This window comes from Rhyacophila brunnea, unplaced genomic scaffold, assembly GCF_057557595.1.
Source record: "Rhyacophila brunnea isolate RB1 unplaced genomic scaffold, BYU_Rbru_1.0 scaffold_19, whole genome shotgun sequence".
Lineage (NCBI taxonomy): Eukaryota > Metazoa > Arthropoda > Insecta > Trichoptera > Rhyacophilidae > Rhyacophila > Rhyacophila brunnea.
In genome coordinates, this window is record NW_028232848.1 from 17,034,563 (window position 1) to 17,052,296 (window position 17,734).

The window sequence follows — 17,734 nt, forward strand, 5'->3', positions numbered from 1 at the left end:
GCGGTAAAATATGGTAAAGAAAATGAATCAATAGCTTTACAACAGCTTAGTGTACAAGAACGGATTAAGATTGAGAGATGTGGATTGTTTATCGATGATGTGTATGATTTTATCGGTGCAACGCCAGATGGCATCAGCGATGATGATACAATTATTGAAATAAAATGTCCTTTCTCAGCTGCTGGAATAAGTGCAGATGAAGCTATTGTACAGAAAAAAATTAAATTTTGGAAAGTAGATAAAGACAGGAATATGGTAATAGATAAAAATCACGATTGGTACTTCCAGATTCAGGGGCAGCTTCATATTACTAAGAAAGATGTCTGTTTATTTGGAGTTTGGATGGGACATAATTTTCCTGTTAAAATAGAATTAATCAAAAAAGACGAGACATTTTGGATTGAAAAGATTGAAAAAAAGATATATCACTTTTATATGAATTGTCTACTGCCAGAAATAGTAGATCCCAGAACCAGTAGATCTATGAATATTAGAGAACCAGAAAGGCTGAATTTCTAAATTTTTATTTTAAATTTTATTATGCTTAATATATTTTCAACAAGTCTATATTACATCACTATTTTATAGTTCATCAAGATATATCTAATTTACTAATATAGTTTACTGTTACGAGACACCCAGAACGAGTGTAATTTTATGAAATTCAAAATAATATGTATACTTACATCTAAATAATGATACCTGATCTTGCTGGCGATTCCACTGCGCCATATTTTGTATAAGCATTCGTCTCTGCAGCCGTGAGTTTTGGTTCCGTGTAAAAAGTACATTTTGTTCTCAAGGTCAAAAACCAAATTGGTTGTGCCAATGGCTTATAACCATTCCTCATAAATGATTATAACTGATATCACCTCATGATCAGTGCCACGCACGAGTTAACTCGCGGGATCTTTTAAACGTCATAACTTCTGAATGAACTGTTTGTGTATATTTTCTTAACAATATTTATCATTTTAGTGTGAAAATATTCACGTTAAACATGTTGATTTGGTAAATTTTCACAAATATTTATCATTCTATTCTTATTTCATATTTTTTAAGGGATTCATTTTATTCCAAAAATAACTGACCTACAAGTACCCACCTGGTAAAAATTGAATTTGGATTGGATGGAATTTCCTAGTAGATGTTCCAACTAAACAACATGACGCTTTCTATATATTATTTACTGTTAGTTTTGAAATTATTGTATTTGAAATAAATAATGTATCAATAATACACATAGAAATCAATAGATATATAAAATAGATATCACAGTTTAAAAATCAGAAAGATCAATGCATATTACCATTGTTTATGTTACAATATAAAACAACATTTATCATTGAACGTAGGTACCAAGAAAAATAGACTTCATTAAAATGTGTCAATATAGTATATACCCGATATAATTATATAAATTATTATATTGTTAATTACTCTGTGGGGTCCATATATACTGCTTCAATTGTAATTTAATTTTACAGTATAATTATTTATGTTAAGTACTTGATTTACTTATTATATGTACAAATGTAATATACTTACCTACTTATTAGGATATATCTTGGTGAATTTTAAAATAAGAGGAAATTAAATGGAGGTCATCGTGTCTAACTAGATGTCTAACTAGACGTTGTTAAGTCTTATATAAATATTTATACATTATTAAATTGTTTTTCTGTTTTTTATTGATGTAAAGACATGGCATGTATTCAAAGTAATAACAAATTAGCTGTGTACTATTTATTTAACTTATATTAAAACCCCAAGATTGATTTCGTCTTACGACATATTTTATTCTTCTAAGTTTTACTATGACATTGTAATATGAACCATGGATATAGTATAGTACTTAAAAAAATCAAAACTGGTAATATATTATTTCAATATTTAATAGTCAATTTTCATTTGAAGTCAGCATTTAATTACTGGTATAACACATAATTATTAACTGATATCTACAACTTCAGATGGACAAATTAATTGATATATCATATTATCAGTTTTCATTTCCTTTCAACAATGTATTCATTCTAGCAGCTATTTTAAATATCTTACTAGTTTTTATGTCATGGCACCTTACAAAGGCTCCGAGCAACCGTATACTGAGCTTCGAGAACAGATGTTTACGACGGATACTGGGTGTGCGGTAATTTTAGAAGTAACGGGAGATAAAAGAACGCACCAAATAGCCTCGCATCACGTTGAGAGTGAATACGCAACTTTGTACCTGGCCCGGCCACGTGCTGCGAGTGCCTGAAGAGAATCCCAATCTGGTTTGCCTGTTCTTCAAGCCAACCGGATTCCGGCGTCCTGGATGGCCGCTAAATACTATCTATATAGCATATCTGGCGGAGTTACGGGCTGCTAGTATGACCTGGAACGATGCAAAAAAACTAGAGTGACAGAGATTCTTGGAGGCGCCGCATTGTATCCATATGCTGCAACTAAGATGCAGATATAGCCGAAGAGAAGAATTAATATACAGCATCTAGAAAACTTAAAGTCTTTGAAATGGTGTTAGAAAGACAATGTTTCTAATATCAAAGTGATATTGAGGATGAAAAAGAAAAGACTTGGAGAGTAAGCTCTACCAAATGACATACCTGATATGATACAAGTAACTGATATGCAAAATTATATTATATTTTAGAATATTATGAATCAATTTAGCAACTTTTATATCATTATCGATAATAAATTTAGTGCAAAAATGTAATTATAAAATTGTTTTATTTTTTAAATATGTATGCGAGATAGACATAGCTATAGGTTACAAACATTAGTCACTTTATATTTACCTTTTGTAATTGTACTATTAAATCTATAAAATGGGTATATATGCTTGATGGTCTACGTCATAAATAATATTATATGAATCACGCCATGTTCGGATCGTACGCCGAAAGTCGGATTTATTTCATTATTAATTAAAAGATTTATTTCATTCCATCTTATTCATATGAAACCGTCGACAAGCAAAGATCTCGGTAGACATTTTCTCCATCTGCAAAAAACATAACATATGAACTGTTAATAGTGTGATTTTTAATCTTTTATAGTGTGCGACTGTTTGAAGAATGGTAATTAAAACGGATTAGTGATAATACAAAGCATCAAAAAAGATTGATTAACTAAAATAAAGTAATCAGGTAGGTAACATGTTTAATAACAACTAGAACGCCTTAGATTATATCAAACAAATAAATATGAAATCACAGGCATTCTCGCAATAACCTCTAAACTAACCACGCAACTAATGTAGACTAAGAAAACAATAAATTAACACTTGAATAATATATGCAAAACACACAGAATACTACTACAGTAATAAATAACATAATATTGTACTTACAGATAGTGTTTCTTATTCCTGATATAAAACACAATTCCTTCGTTAGGTATCTTGCAATTTGCTATCAACATAATCTGACAGCAGAGAGTTTTTTCTATTAGTCTATGGCCAAAAATACGGATTTACTTGGCCGGCTAAAAAAAAGATTTTAATATAGCAAGAACATTTTGAATATGCGACAAATAAATAAAAGTATATATAATATAGTTGTTAAAAAAATCTGTGTACATTATAAAATATATTTAATATTATAAATACATATATTTTTTAAATTCATGTTATAATTTGTAAACGACGAAGCACGTCAGCTAATACGCATAGTAAATGTTTAAACTTTGGTAATCAAATTCGAATGTGACAGAAAGAGAAAGAAAAACTTTTTAATCATATTAGCATGCGTAAAAGAGATGTAACATAATATCACTTTCACTTTAAAAATCATACCTAGTATTCAATGTCATAGTTCAACTTTAAATGAAAAAACAGAAACTCTAGGTAAGCATGTGTGCCCTTAACACAATAAAATAAATGCCTGGTATGAAAGATATTACAAAAGTAAAAATACACTTAGTGTTAATAGTTTGATCTAATTCTATACTTTATACATTTTATTCAGTTTCAATGCTCCCCTATAAAATAGTGAATATTGTCACCTTACTATTAAGACCTTGTAAGTCCGATATTATGGAATATGGAAAAATGAAGTTTGTTCGACAAAATTTAAACAAAAAAAACATTTTAAATCATATCAAAACCTCGGTTCTCTAGAGTATGCTGTCCATCTATCGACAAATTTTAAAAACTCGCAAGTTTTGTGGTTTCAAACATAGAATTAAAACCTCGTATTTCACAACCAATGTTAACAGATTCATTGATTAGAGAGGTGTTTACAATATTGTTTTTATCACGTTTTTTCCTTCCCCTCAACAGACTTACGAAGTTTTAATTGTAATGTGATGATATATGGCTTACAAGTATTCAGCTCTAATAAGAAATTAAGTACCTAGTCAATCAACATCGATAACTAGAACTTTTTACTTAGCTACTTATCTTTAGCTATTGTCACACTGATATTCTTTAACCGGTTCTATACCTTCAGGAAGTTTTCTCGCTCTATGAGGCAGCGATTGACAGGCCGCATGTACAAATTTCGCAAATTATTTCATCTGACTTTAAACTCAAATTACTAGCCACTGTCGATTGATTTGAATAATCTAAAAAATTAAACACACAGTGACATCTGTTAAGATAAGGTTAAAAGCCACTAATTATCAGTATTACAGTGATTGTAGTAAGAGCTTCGCTCTATATTTAACGTTTGTCGTTAAAAATCTGTGGCCTGTCAGATACTGCCATAGTAATATTGTGTGGCATAGAAAAGGTTTTAAGAGGATCTAATTTATTAACTGTCAACAGAGCACATTTCATCATTAGAATATTGAAGGGAGATATGTTCAATTATATTATTGACGCCCACAGTAGCCGCGCGGCTTAAGCGTTGGACTATAACGCTGTGGGTCCCAGATTCGAATCCCGGGTCTGGCAAGTACACATATTGTTTTTCAATTTGTGTGTGAGTCAGGGTATGGACCTAATAGGTTGAGCAAGTGGCTGACATCCATTTCTCGTAAAAAACAAAATCTGTTAATACAAACCTCTACTCTGTGGAGGCCCATATGATACTATTAGAATCGGACATGGTTGAAAAAAAAAAATATATATATTATATGAACGAGATGTAAAGATAGAAATAAGTGAAAACACTAGTGATGTTTACAATCATTTCATAAATAGAACATCCCAAATGCGATCACCTTATTTATTATCTTAGATATTATATTTATCATAGATATTATCTTCCGAAGTCTATATATATAAAACGTATTTGTATAAATAGATATACAATGGATGTTTAATGTGTTGATTTCAAATCTAAAAATCAATACATTAGTCCAGTTTGCAGTATTTACAAAATGAAAACCAATTAAAACCAGTATGAGTCAATTTAAATATTGGTCAAATGATTTCATTTATTTGGATTTAAGAGACAAGCTAAAAAACGCAACGTTTATTAAAATAAGGAAATTATTACACAGTACACACGCATAGAAATTTAAATATGGAGATTTTGAAAGAAATTTTAGGTAATCTTGGCTCCATATTTTAATTAACTACAAAAGTAGTGTCTTTATAATTTATTGTTGCAAGCAATAGCAAAAAAAAAATGGGTATTGTTTTAATGAAAACTAATCCTTGTTGAGGAATCGTAAGAATATAGATTGATTTTCTTATCACTCTTTGAACGTGATTACGATAGATGCCAAGCTAGGCTGAGAAATTGGATCACATGGCGAAGTGAATTTCAAAACAAAAGGCTGCTGTTAATGACTTGATAAGGTAAACTGGGTTATTTGTTCATCTAACTTGTTACAGTATAATATGTAAATTTTAATTAATAAATTTTAATTTCAATATGGACGGCACACCTTTTGTGCCCTCATTAATTGGCCTTTCGATATAATTAGCATGTTATTTAAATGTGGTAATTAGATAGTAATTAATTAGATAATTTTGTAGTTTAGTACAACCCAGATTTTCTTTTTGACAGTACCTACCTAAAGAAGATGACTATTATATATAGGTATTGGTAAAAATATTTATTAAAAAGGTATTATTTTTTTTAAATAATTGCTCAAGTGAATAAGGAAGATATCTCCATAAAGTACTTAGCCAAGGTAAATTGTTTGTAGTTTTGATAATGGTGTGACAACCAAAATACTAATAAACTAATTTCTAGAATTAAATATTATCATTTTGTAAAATGGATTTCTACCACGTAAATTCAAATTCAATTAATGGGTTGTAATATTCAACTTGGTTAACAACCATTCCACGTAAAAAAAATCTGTTAATGTAACCTCTACCTTATGGAGACACATATGCCTAGTTTAAGAGTTTTTAAGTCATGGTAATTACTTAATATTATTTATTATTTCGATGAAAAAAAATGCTCATGGAAAAGAGAGACAAGAAAATCCTATTATTCGGCTCGGTGAGCACATATAAGGTAGAATGGTGTCAGATTCCTGTGGCAGTGCAAGCGACTCATTTAGGTCACAGTATAGTTACTTTCAAATGACACTAACGTCATGTCATTTCGTCATGGCCACAATGCCAGAAGAATCTGTCCTTCCTTTACAAAACGCTGTACATCTTCGTCAAAAACCATCAAGACAAAACAAAACCACTTTCGGCAGATTGTTATACATTTTTTTTTTCAAACACAGTTGTACTTGATGTTGTTTCGTGGCTTGTGTGCCCTGGCTCTAAGAAGAAACAAAATTATTTAATAAGTCCCTTTAGGCGTTTAGAATACAGAATGCTAATGTACTTTGAATATGTTTTTAACAAATCGGATCAGTGCTTTCCTCCATTAAACATTACAATACGTTAATGTACTTACTAAAATAAAGAAAATTGAGATCACAGTAGTAACATTGTGAATGAACGGCTAAATAATCAAAATTGAAGAAAATGTACAAGTATTCCTTGACTTAAAACCGAGTTATGTTCCCATAAATTGCGTTGGTCATAAATCGAGTTAAAAAAAATATTAAAAGTATCCAATTGAATTATTTTGTAACCACTCTTATTTACACCAATCAATCGGTAACTATTTTAATAAGTGAAAAAATATTTACTTTTTCGGTCAGAAGTTAAAAATGTTGTGGAATACTTGCACTTACAAACTTTTTGACTAGGAAATCTTAATGTTAAACAGAGTAAAAATATATTAATATCTTTTGATAGATTTCCATAATATAGTCAATCAACCTTAGACAATAATAATTTAATTTATTTAGGCGCTGGTAAACTTATAACATTTAAACACCATGGTTATACACAACTGATTAACCGTTTTGACGCGTGCCAATTTTATTATTCTATAATGTATGCAGCAAAATTTTAACTTAATTATATACTGACTTGTTTAAATGTTTCATCGGAACATAGATTCAATTTGTTTGGGCAAGACAAATGCTCCTGAAGATTGACGGAAGTCGTTGAGTCTATATGAAACCATTCGGTGGTTTATTAAATATGTTAACAAGTATTGGTGGTTAGCCATTTCTATCAACCGTTAACACTTTGTCTTTAATTTTTACACCATTAACTTCACATTTTCATACTCTTTTAAATGTGAATTTAAATAATTTAAATAGTGAAAAACCGTCGTAAAATTAACAATCATTATGTATATAGAACATAGATAATAAACCCAAAAGAGTCACGTAGTAAATTTTTAAAAACTATTTACATTGTTTCTAGGAATGTTAAACATAAAATAACAATGTTCCCTTTTCTTAAATTCAACATAAATCTAAAAGCGTCCTGTAATTCATAACACTTCACAATGTCTCTAAGACCACACTCTCGCAGTATAAATAAATATTAACACACTGTAACTTTGGTTGGCTAAACAAGCGTACTAAGTTCATGGGGGTCTGCGACGTGACTGAGGTCTAAGGTGGCCGTGGGCACCCCCGGGGGGCTCACCGAGCCGGGGGCTGGAGGTCTAGGAGGCCGAGGAGGTCGATTGCCGCCTGTTAAATCCCCTACTGTCACCGTTGGAGGAGTTCCTGTCGACGGTCTGAAAACAATAAAACCAATTTTTTTTACTAATGCACTTTGAAATTATCATAATTATATTATAACTGCTAAATATTTTTATAATTGCATATGGATATTAAAAAATAATGAGTAAAAATAACCACAGTAAAACCTCAATCATCCAGATCAAACGAGGATTATGATGGTCCGGATAAGGAAAATTCTGGATGATCGAGATTAACTGGAATCTAATACAGTGGTTTTTTCAAAGGTGTTACACCTAATCCATTGGTTGTATTATAGATGTGACATTTGGTGGAATTAATTTTACTTGGTTTTTAATTGGTTTATACCTGCTGCAGTGTTTTAATGCTTTAATGCTCTGAACTACCATCCATGGGCATTAGACAATTAGTAAACTACGAGGGTGGGTCAATAATTCCTTAGAAAAAAGCATTAAAACAGTTTTTATTTTTGTATTTTTTTTTTATTTCTCAACATAATCTCCTTGGAGCTCAATACACTTGGTTAGACGTTTCTCAATTTTTTTTAAACCGTCAGAAAAATAAGTTTTCGGAAGGTCCTCAAAATAAGCATTTGTCCGATCGATGACTTCTTCATTTGAAAAAAAACGTTGTCCACTTAGCCATTTTTTTAAGTTTGGGAAAAGGAAAAAGTCACTGGGGGCTAAATCTGGCGAATACGGTGGGTGGTCGACCAATTCGAACTTCAATTCTTCAATTTTAGCCATTGATCGTAAACATGTGTGAACACGGGCATTGTCCTGATGAAAGAGGATTTTTTTCCTGTTTAAATGAGGCCGTTTTTCTTCAATTTCGTTTTTTAGCTGGTCCAATAAAAATGCATAATAATCCCCTGTTATTGTTTTTCTTTTTTCCAAATAGTCAACGAAAATAATTCCACGTGCATCCCAAAATACAGTAGCCATAACCTTACCAGCTGATTTTACGGTTTTCGCCTTCTTTGGACATGGTTCGCCTTTCGCAATCCACTGCTTTGACTGTTCTTTCGTCTCGGGAGTATAGTGGTGTTTCCATGTTTTATCTACAGTCACAAAGCGACGAAAAAATTCATCCGGATTGCGTTGCATGAGCGACAACAGGGCTTTAGAGGCCACCACCCTATTGCGTTTATTGTCGACTGTGAGCAAACGCGGCACCCATCTTGCAGAAACTTTTTTCATGCCCAATTTGTCATGTAAAATAGAAATGACGCTACCTTTTGAGATCCCTGTAACCTCAATTATCTCACTCAACTTTAATCTTCGGTCACTTAACACCATATCGTGGATTTTATTGATCATTTCTGGTGTAGTCACCTCTACAGGACGTCCTGAGTGTGGTTCATCCTTTGTTGATGTACGACCACGTTTAAATTCATTTAACCAGTTATAAATAGTTGCAAGTGAAGGAGCAGATATGCCGTGAACTAAATCCAACTCATTTTTTATTTCCTTTGCTGTTAACCCTTTTATATTAAAATGTTTAATAACAGCTCTAAACTCAATTTTCTCCATTTTTGTAAACAAGCAAATTTTTTTTTAAATGTACGAAAATAAAAAACAACAACCCGACCAATCTGATTGAAACTTCGCAGCTTACTGAATCGGTAGTGCCGCTGTATGAAAACAAACCGCTTACAGTACTAGTCGCGCCACCTGTCGGCTTTTCTAAGGACTTATTGACCCACCCTCGTATCATCACTATGTTTTTTATTAAATTCAAGATCGTTGAAGTGCCGACACCATATTATTATTTATTAGACAAAAAATGTTCCGCCCCACCATTTTTTAAGGCATTGATTATATCCAACACTTTTTACGGTTACTTTACTAGAAGACAGCCACCTCATCCTGATACATGTGCTGGCATACGTATCGATATACAGTAAACTGTGTGCATTATTTGGTTTGCGGATTATCTGTGCATCCAATCCGTGGGTCCAATGTATACACTTAAAACTATATTATTCCACGATGCACTAGGGTTAAAATGCAACTTCAAAGCCTCATGTCCAGATGAGGCTGACCAGATTGAAGCAACGACATGGTAACCGCTGATAAATTCCGCATCGAATTCGAAGAATATTTCCAATCGGAAGATTTGTAACTCGATCAAATATATAATGCCGATGAGACAGGCTTATATTTGAAGTGTTACAAAGAAGCCTACAAAGACACTTGCTTTAGTACTGTAGTCTAAAGAAACATCCAGTCCAGCGCATCTATTCTATACACAAGACTGCTTTCGGCCGCTACGGCGTCTAAATAGGTAGGTTTGTATCGAAATATTAACACTGAACTGTCAAAACTGTTTATCTTGGACTAAAATTTGTATAAAATAACACAGCCAAGAGAGGTGCTGTTAAAACAAAGCACTTATTGTAACAATCACAACTACCTTATTGTAATTGTTACAATAAGTGCTAATAATTCAATACAAACCTACCCTATTTAGCTGCCGTAGATGCCGAAAGCAGTATTGTGCATAGAATAGATGCGCAGGTCATAATCATCTAAAGAATGTATCACAATCATGTGCTGTGGCAAAGCATCTGGTGCACACAAAATGAAACTTTTGGTGATTGGAAAAGCAAAAAAACCAAGATCATTGAAGGGAGCAGAAATAAGAAACAAACCAAAATCACAGATTTTCTTAATAAATAATGAGTATTAAACATGTTAAAATAACTGTCTGCTTTAGAAATGTATAATAATGTAGTATTTTAAAAAGAAAAAACCATAGTTCAGATTTTCCGTGTTTTACGTTTATCTGTGCCGCCTCTCTCCACCATTAGCCCGGATAACCGGGAGTCTACTGTATATCGATAGATCGTGTTCCATAACAAATTTGTTGGATCTCTATTTTTGACTGTTAAAATTATTTGTTTTGAATAATCTGTATAATTGAGGTTCTACTGTAGTATTTAAAAAAGCCCAGAATTGTATTGGAGGGTTGAAGGTTTGGATTGAAGGGTTTGAACTACAGCTAAAGGGTCTTCCGAGGAAGCTTATGTACACTCGACAGGTGTTAAGCTAGAAACTTTAAAATCATAGTGACCAACTTTGATTTGTTTTGACGTTTCATTACTATTGTAGGTAGGGTATCCAATCCCGAGCCAAAATTTTGATCTCGGGATTTTGGGATTACAATTTGACGATCCCGGAATTGGCGTTTTTGTGATAGTTAATATTATTTTTTTCATTGATACAAATAGCATTGATAAAATCGGTCTAAAAACTTGGAAATACATGGGCTTAATGGAGTAAATAATATTGTAATATATATAATAATGTGAAAGTAAAATAGTTTTTTTTTTTATTTATTTAAGAAAAGATAACATTCATAAAATTCGGCGTAGAAACAAGTGCTTGCCAGCACGTTCGTGGCACTGGCGGTTAGACGCCGTTCGCGTGCCAGAACGTCAGTGGCGTGTCTAGCGTCTAAATGAATGAATTTATTATTTTTCTGATGTTCTTAGGATTGCGTATGACAACAAAAAATGGTTATTTATTATCCGTGAGCATCCAGCGATTCCCCCTGTGACATGTGCAGGTACATACACTTCACTAACACAATTTTGTACACATACTAATTCATTCTGATTGATGAAAAAATCACTCCCGAAGGTTTCGGGATTATGTTTACTAATCCCGGGATTCATTGGTATCGAAAATTGTCCGAGATCCTGGGGTTCGGGATCCCAGGATTGGATTCCCTAATTGTAGGTATGACAGAAGTGATTTTTTGATGAAAGTGCATTGGTATTAAATATGTTATACACAAGAATCACAAGATGATAAAAAGGTAATAAACGAGTCTGTATCACATTTATGTAATTCAGATAGAGATCTTACCTTATAATATATGGTCCATTCGGTAGTATAGTAATCGGATGATGACTATAAGTCGTCCCTCCCGTAGTATTGTGGAAACTCATATTGGTACCATGCGTGGTGTTCGCTGAATTGGATATGTGACCATTGGTCAAAAACCCATTTCCGTTCATGGACGCCATCGACTGCGGAGTTCCAATGTTCTGCGTGCTGTTCATTATCGGCTGATCCAATATCTGCGACTGGGAATGCATCGCTTTCACCGCATTCGTCTTCTCTTTCTGCCACACAAATACATTGTGAACCATCGCACAACCGCAGAATATTATCCCGAGTCCTATGAACACACTCGTTACGATGGCAGGAGTTGAATGGAACTGGATGAACGTGTAGAGGATGATTCCTGAAACAAATCAAAATGTAATTAGTGAAATGAGCTAGCCACCCTCCGTGGTATAGCTGGTAGTATTGAATTACTAATGGACGTCAAATCTAAAGAGGTTTTTGTAAACGACCCTACCCATAAACACCTGAGTCTGCTCATACAATGTTAACTCGTTTGTAAACAAATGAATGTGGTAAAAAAAAGCTCTTTCTAAATTGCAATAAATTCAGGTTCACGTCTTTAGATCATTTTTGTCCTATTTCGCTATCGTGTAATTTTGAATAATACAATATATAATGAAAAGTCTCGCATCTGTGTGTGAAAGGAAAGAAATTAGTGATAAAATCACTACTTAATAGAAGATTTAAATATTAGATAACTTTTCCAAGAAACGTCCATGTTTCTGGATGACATTTACTTATTTAACAGCATTAATTCGACTTATCCCTTTTCACCTTTATGTATATTTGCCTGTTGTGGAAATTTGGTATATTCAACTCATTTTAAAATTTTTTAGACTTTCCCTTTTTCTTTCTGACAGAATTTAATTTACATTGTATATATTATTGTATGTGGCAATACACGCGAACAAGAGAAATGGAATCAGCTTGGAGAGGCTTTCATCCAGCGTTGAAAAGACTCAGGCTAACGATGACAATGATATTGTATATGGTTAAAAAATGAATTCTACCAACATTACAATACCGAAACATTTATTACTAATTCCCATTCATAACTTTGATCTGTATACTGACGTATTCAAATTTATATTGAGATTTGAAACGCAAGGATGCGTCCTATAGGCGGGATGAAATATATACATTTTTTTTTTTTAATAAATACACGCATTGAAATATTTTTTTTGTAATGTTCTCCCTTTACTACCCCGGTACTGTTCGGTTATACGGAATACAGCGGAAAACGCATTTTGAAAATAGCCGATAAACTGGATTATTTGTTAAGTTCCTAACCAAACTTAACCTAACCTAACCTAACCTAACCTAAACTAACCTAACCTAAACTAACCCAAACTAATAAATAATCCAGTTTATCGGCTATTTTCAAAATGCGTTTTCCGCTGTATTCCGTATAACCGAACAGTACCACTACCCCTTTTCCAACCCCAGTAAATTGGAGGGTAAGTGAACGATTTATAACCAATCCTAATAAAAAAACTATTAGTTAGGTATCATATTATCCTCCATATGGAGAGGGAATAGTCGGCAATCTAGCGTATGCAGAGGTTTGTTTATAGCAATGGCGAAGGGTGGAGGTAGGCTGTTAAGATTCGACATAAATAGAGCACACTAAACTTTCTCTGTTTTACGTAGGTATTTGTTTACATTGAACTAAGACTACAATGTGTAGATGTGTGTTAGTTTTAATTAAATGTTAGTTTTAATTAAATGTTAGTTTTAATTAAATGTTAGTTTTAATTAAATGTTAGTTTTAATTAAATGTTAGTGTTAATTAAATGTTAGTTTTAATTAAATGTTAGTTTTAATTAAATGTTAGTTTTAATTAAATGTTAGTTTTAATTAAATGTTAGTTAAAATTCAATTAAACTTTGTGTAAACCATGCAACAATGGATAATAGTCAAAACTATTCATCTATTTATTCGTATATCCAGGGTAAAGAATTTTACAAAACCAGCCAATACCATCTGTAATAATTATGTATTCATAATTCAATGAAAACAAATAAGTATGACTGAAAAAGTGTGCACTATTTTTGGCGGATCGCCAATAACATATCAAAACTATTATGGTTTGGTTTAGGCAGGGTTTTTTAAAAACAAATCAAGTGTCTGCACATTGTAGTCTTAATTCAATGAAAACAAACACGTATGACTGAGAAAGGTTAGTGAACTTTATTTCTGTTCGATCTTAACAGCCTACCTCCATCCTCCGCCACCGGTGGTATAGAGATGTATGTGAAATGGTGGAGGAATTTTTGTAGTAAGAGGGATGGGCAGGTAGACTCAGTACAAATTTATAAGACGGTTTTGTGTAGCTTTTTGTGCTCAAAAATAATAGTTTAAACTAAAAGATTATAAATACAATAAAATTTAATTAAAATAACTGATAATACTGACTATTTATATCGGCCAATGGGTAGGGTCTAAAGCAAATTCTATCGGATAACAAATATTATGTTGGTGTTATTGACCGTCTTAAATATTAAATTCACCTCTACAGAGATGTAATATGTGAGGGGGCAGTGGAGATTTTTAATTCCCCAAATGACCGAGACATATCGACTAGAGCAGGGGTCGGCAAACTCTTGGACCAAAAGATCCAAATATGAGTATAGCAACGGTTAAAAAAAATTTCGAGAGCCATACATATATTTTTATAAATATGATTTATTTCAGTGAATGTTATTGTTTATTTATCAAGTGAAGAAGATTTTGCGAATAAAACTAACGCACATATAAGTTTTTTTATTGTTGACATTATAAATATAATTTTTACAGAAAATGAGTTACATACAATTTTCACGCATTCCTTAAAACTAATGTGAACAATGACCTTCCTTGCATTTCTTTGGAGAGTGTCTGTATGTTTGGTATGTAACTTGTAGTTTTCAATTTTAGGGGTGACTCCAAATTTTCATCGGTTATTTAGCTTCTCTAAATGCTATTTATATTGTTCATCGTAATATTTACCTTATTATGTAGATCTTTTAGTATTTCTTGTTAGTGTTTTAGCTGTCATCAGTTATATGGCTTCTCTAGATGCTATTTATATTGTTCATGTTTGAAAATGATTGTTCACATACATACTATGTAGACTCGAATATGAGTTAGGAAAGCTATTCCATGTATTAAAAATCGTAGTATCTACCTTATGTAGATGTTTTAGAGCGCTCCATTTGTGTTGTGAAATTAAATTGCATTTTTCTCTCTTCAAATCCTCAATTTCGGTGGCAAGACCTACAAATTTGGAGCTACATAACTCTTTTCTTGTTAAATCCACAAAAGTGCTCGTGTCAGTATGAAATGGAGAAAAATTTAATTTGTCGACTATTGCAATGGGCGGATTTAAAACGACAACAATTATACCTTTTTTGTAAAAAATGTGAATTGGGAATTTGGCAAAGAGCCGCACGCCAATACCCAAAGAGCCACATGTGGCTCGCGAGCCGCGGTTTGCCGATCCCTGGACTAGAGTGACTAGACTATAAAAGTCACACAATAAGTCAATGGTCATTGGTCACACTAATGCATAAATGTATGTAAAAAAATACAAAAATAAAAACTGTTTTAATGCTTTTTTCTAAGGAATTATTGACCCACCCTCGTAGTACACACTAAACTTTGTCAGTCATACGTCTTTGTCTTCATTGAACTAAGACTACAAGGTGTAGGTAGTGTTTGTTAATTTTTAAAATGTAATTAAATCCTGCCTAATCCAAACCATAGTAGATAATAGTTTAAAAATATTCAATAAGGAATTTCTGTCCTCATCTATCTCTCTCTAGCAGTAGCTAAGGGCGGAGGTTGGCTGTGGAGATCCGACATAAATAGTGCAAGCCAACCTTTGTCAGTCATACTTGTTTGTTTTCATTGAACTAAGAATACAATTTGCAAATGGTGCTGGTTAGTTTTTTAAAATTTAATCAAATCTTGCCTCAACCAAACTAAAATAGTTACGGTATGCTAATTTACCAAATTAAATTCTAAGCCCTTAGCACTGTGGGTACTCAAAAAAGAATACTATGGTTATACTAAATTAAGTAAATATTCACCTAAGTTATAAAACTAAATTTACGCGAAGACACTGCCAAAATAAATATTTACTTTGCAATAATTATTGTAAACACTTTGTCTGCGTCAAATTAATATTAAGTTAGGTTAGGTTAATAGGGTGACAATAAGTAAATATAGTAACTAATTAACACTATAAGATTAAGTATGATCTGAAAATTGGTTGTACACTAAAACAAAGACATAGTACCAAATGGAATTCAAACTCATATCATGATATCATTTACTGTCCGGGTGAGTGCTGTTATCTATGAATCTGTATAAGACTCATGCAAACTATTCCTAATAAAATAACTATGCTATCTAGCAGTGGCGAAGGCTCCATCTTGGCGATTATTTAAAGCCTACCTTCTAAGAAAAATATATCTTCAAGTATTTGATTTATATTAAAATAGGTAAATAAAAAATATGTATGCAAAATATAAAACAATTGAGAGTCATCTATAGTCAGAATTTAGAATACCGTTTAATTTAGTTGAGTTTCGAATAAAAAATAAGTGGCCACAAGCGCCATCTATTTTCAACTGAATTAGCTTTGGTTTCCGATCGACAGAATCCAAACTACATTTTGTATCGCTATGACGTCACATAACATCAAGCATGTCTGTAAATTTGAACCGAATCTATAAGCGCTACAGAATACGCTTACTGTAGGCCCTACACTCTTTAGGAATATTTTTATTGTCGATGTCTGTCGCTTTAAGCAAATAATAAATACATAAAATGATTTAAAAAATTAAAAATAGTTGTATCTTGTGATGTGTGTCATTGTGTTGTGTACATATTCATCAGTAGTAATATCGGATTATTTTCTTATTACCCGTAAGTATATCTGACGAGTATATTTTTTTTCTCATATCTCCACAGCCTACCTCTTTCCAAAAGTCATCCTTCGCCACTGCTATCTAGGGTATCAAATTTTGTTAAAGAAAAGCACCACTTAACCAAATTTGTAATAAAAATCTAGGTATATACCTAATGATATGACAGGAGTTATCTAAATTTTAGTTATGATGACCTTGCGCAAAATATTTATTTTATTTTTAATTAAGTAAACTGATTTTACATGACATATGAAATCGTTTGCCTTTGTGGGATTTGAATCTACCGAGTGGGTACTATATTAGTAAGTACACTGCCAACGAAAGGTACCTTATCTAAGTTGAACAAAATTATTAAATAATCATGCTTAATTACCTGTTAAAAAAACTGGAATGGAGATGAAAAAGCCACCAACAGCACAAACTCTTGTAACTGCAGATTTTTGAAGATACTTGTTCGTTCTGAAACAAAAATAAACCTATTATAAGACATAGAACACCAATTTCAATTTATTGGTAACTTATAAGTACATGTAACAATAAGTAGGTATAGGTAAAAAAACATTTACAGTTATCCGATGATTAAGATGTATAAGATTAATTTTTGAATAATAATGTCCATCAAACTGAGAAAATCCTTCAAGAAAAATACAGATTTCTGAACCACAGTTCTTAAAATACATTATATAAATCAAAGACTCTTCAGCGATATGCAAATAGATCTAAATAAAATTCCCCTAAAAGGGAAATGATGAGATAAAATAAAAATCACAGGTTACATGATTGATATAATTATGTATTTTTATAATAATACAATGGTTTTAAATAAGGCGTGTTGAAGGCGGGTAGAGATTTAGTTGGTAGGTATGCAAAATCCTTCAAGAAAAATACAGATTTCTGAACCACAGTTCTTAAAATACATTATAATATAAA

General features: G+C 32.2%; 1 protein-coding gene and 1 long non-coding RNA gene across 2 annotated transcripts in view; both read right to left on the bottom strand.

The window, feature by feature from the left end:
- Positions 1 to 1,059: 1,059 nt before the first annotated feature.
- On the bottom strand, positions 1,060 to 3,434 carry LOC147072791 (uncharacterized). Its single transcript, XR_015070568.1, has 3 exons — positions 3,359 to 3,434; positions 2,805 to 3,010; positions 1,060 to 2,380 (listed from the first exon to the last, which is right to left on the bottom strand). It is a non-coding gene; the product is annotated as an uncharacterized LOC147072791 (long non-coding RNA).
- Positions 3,435 to 6,636: 3,202 nt separating this feature from the next.
- LOC147072792 (uncharacterized) overlaps positions 6,637 to 17,734 on the bottom strand; it is a 99,594-nt gene continuing 88,496 nt past the window's right edge. The window contains exons 2-4 of the mRNA XM_085945817.1: positions 17,178 to 17,263; positions 11,847 to 12,228; positions 6,637 to 8,009 (exon numbers count right to left, since the gene is read on the bottom strand). Of these exons, the coding sequence (XP_085801943.1) occupies positions 7,835 to 8,009; positions 11,847 to 12,228; positions 17,178 to 17,263 (643 nt within the window). The 3' untranslated portion in view covers positions 6,637 to 7,834. The remainder of the gene's footprint in view (positions 8,010 to 11,846; positions 12,229 to 17,177; positions 17,264 to 17,734) is intronic.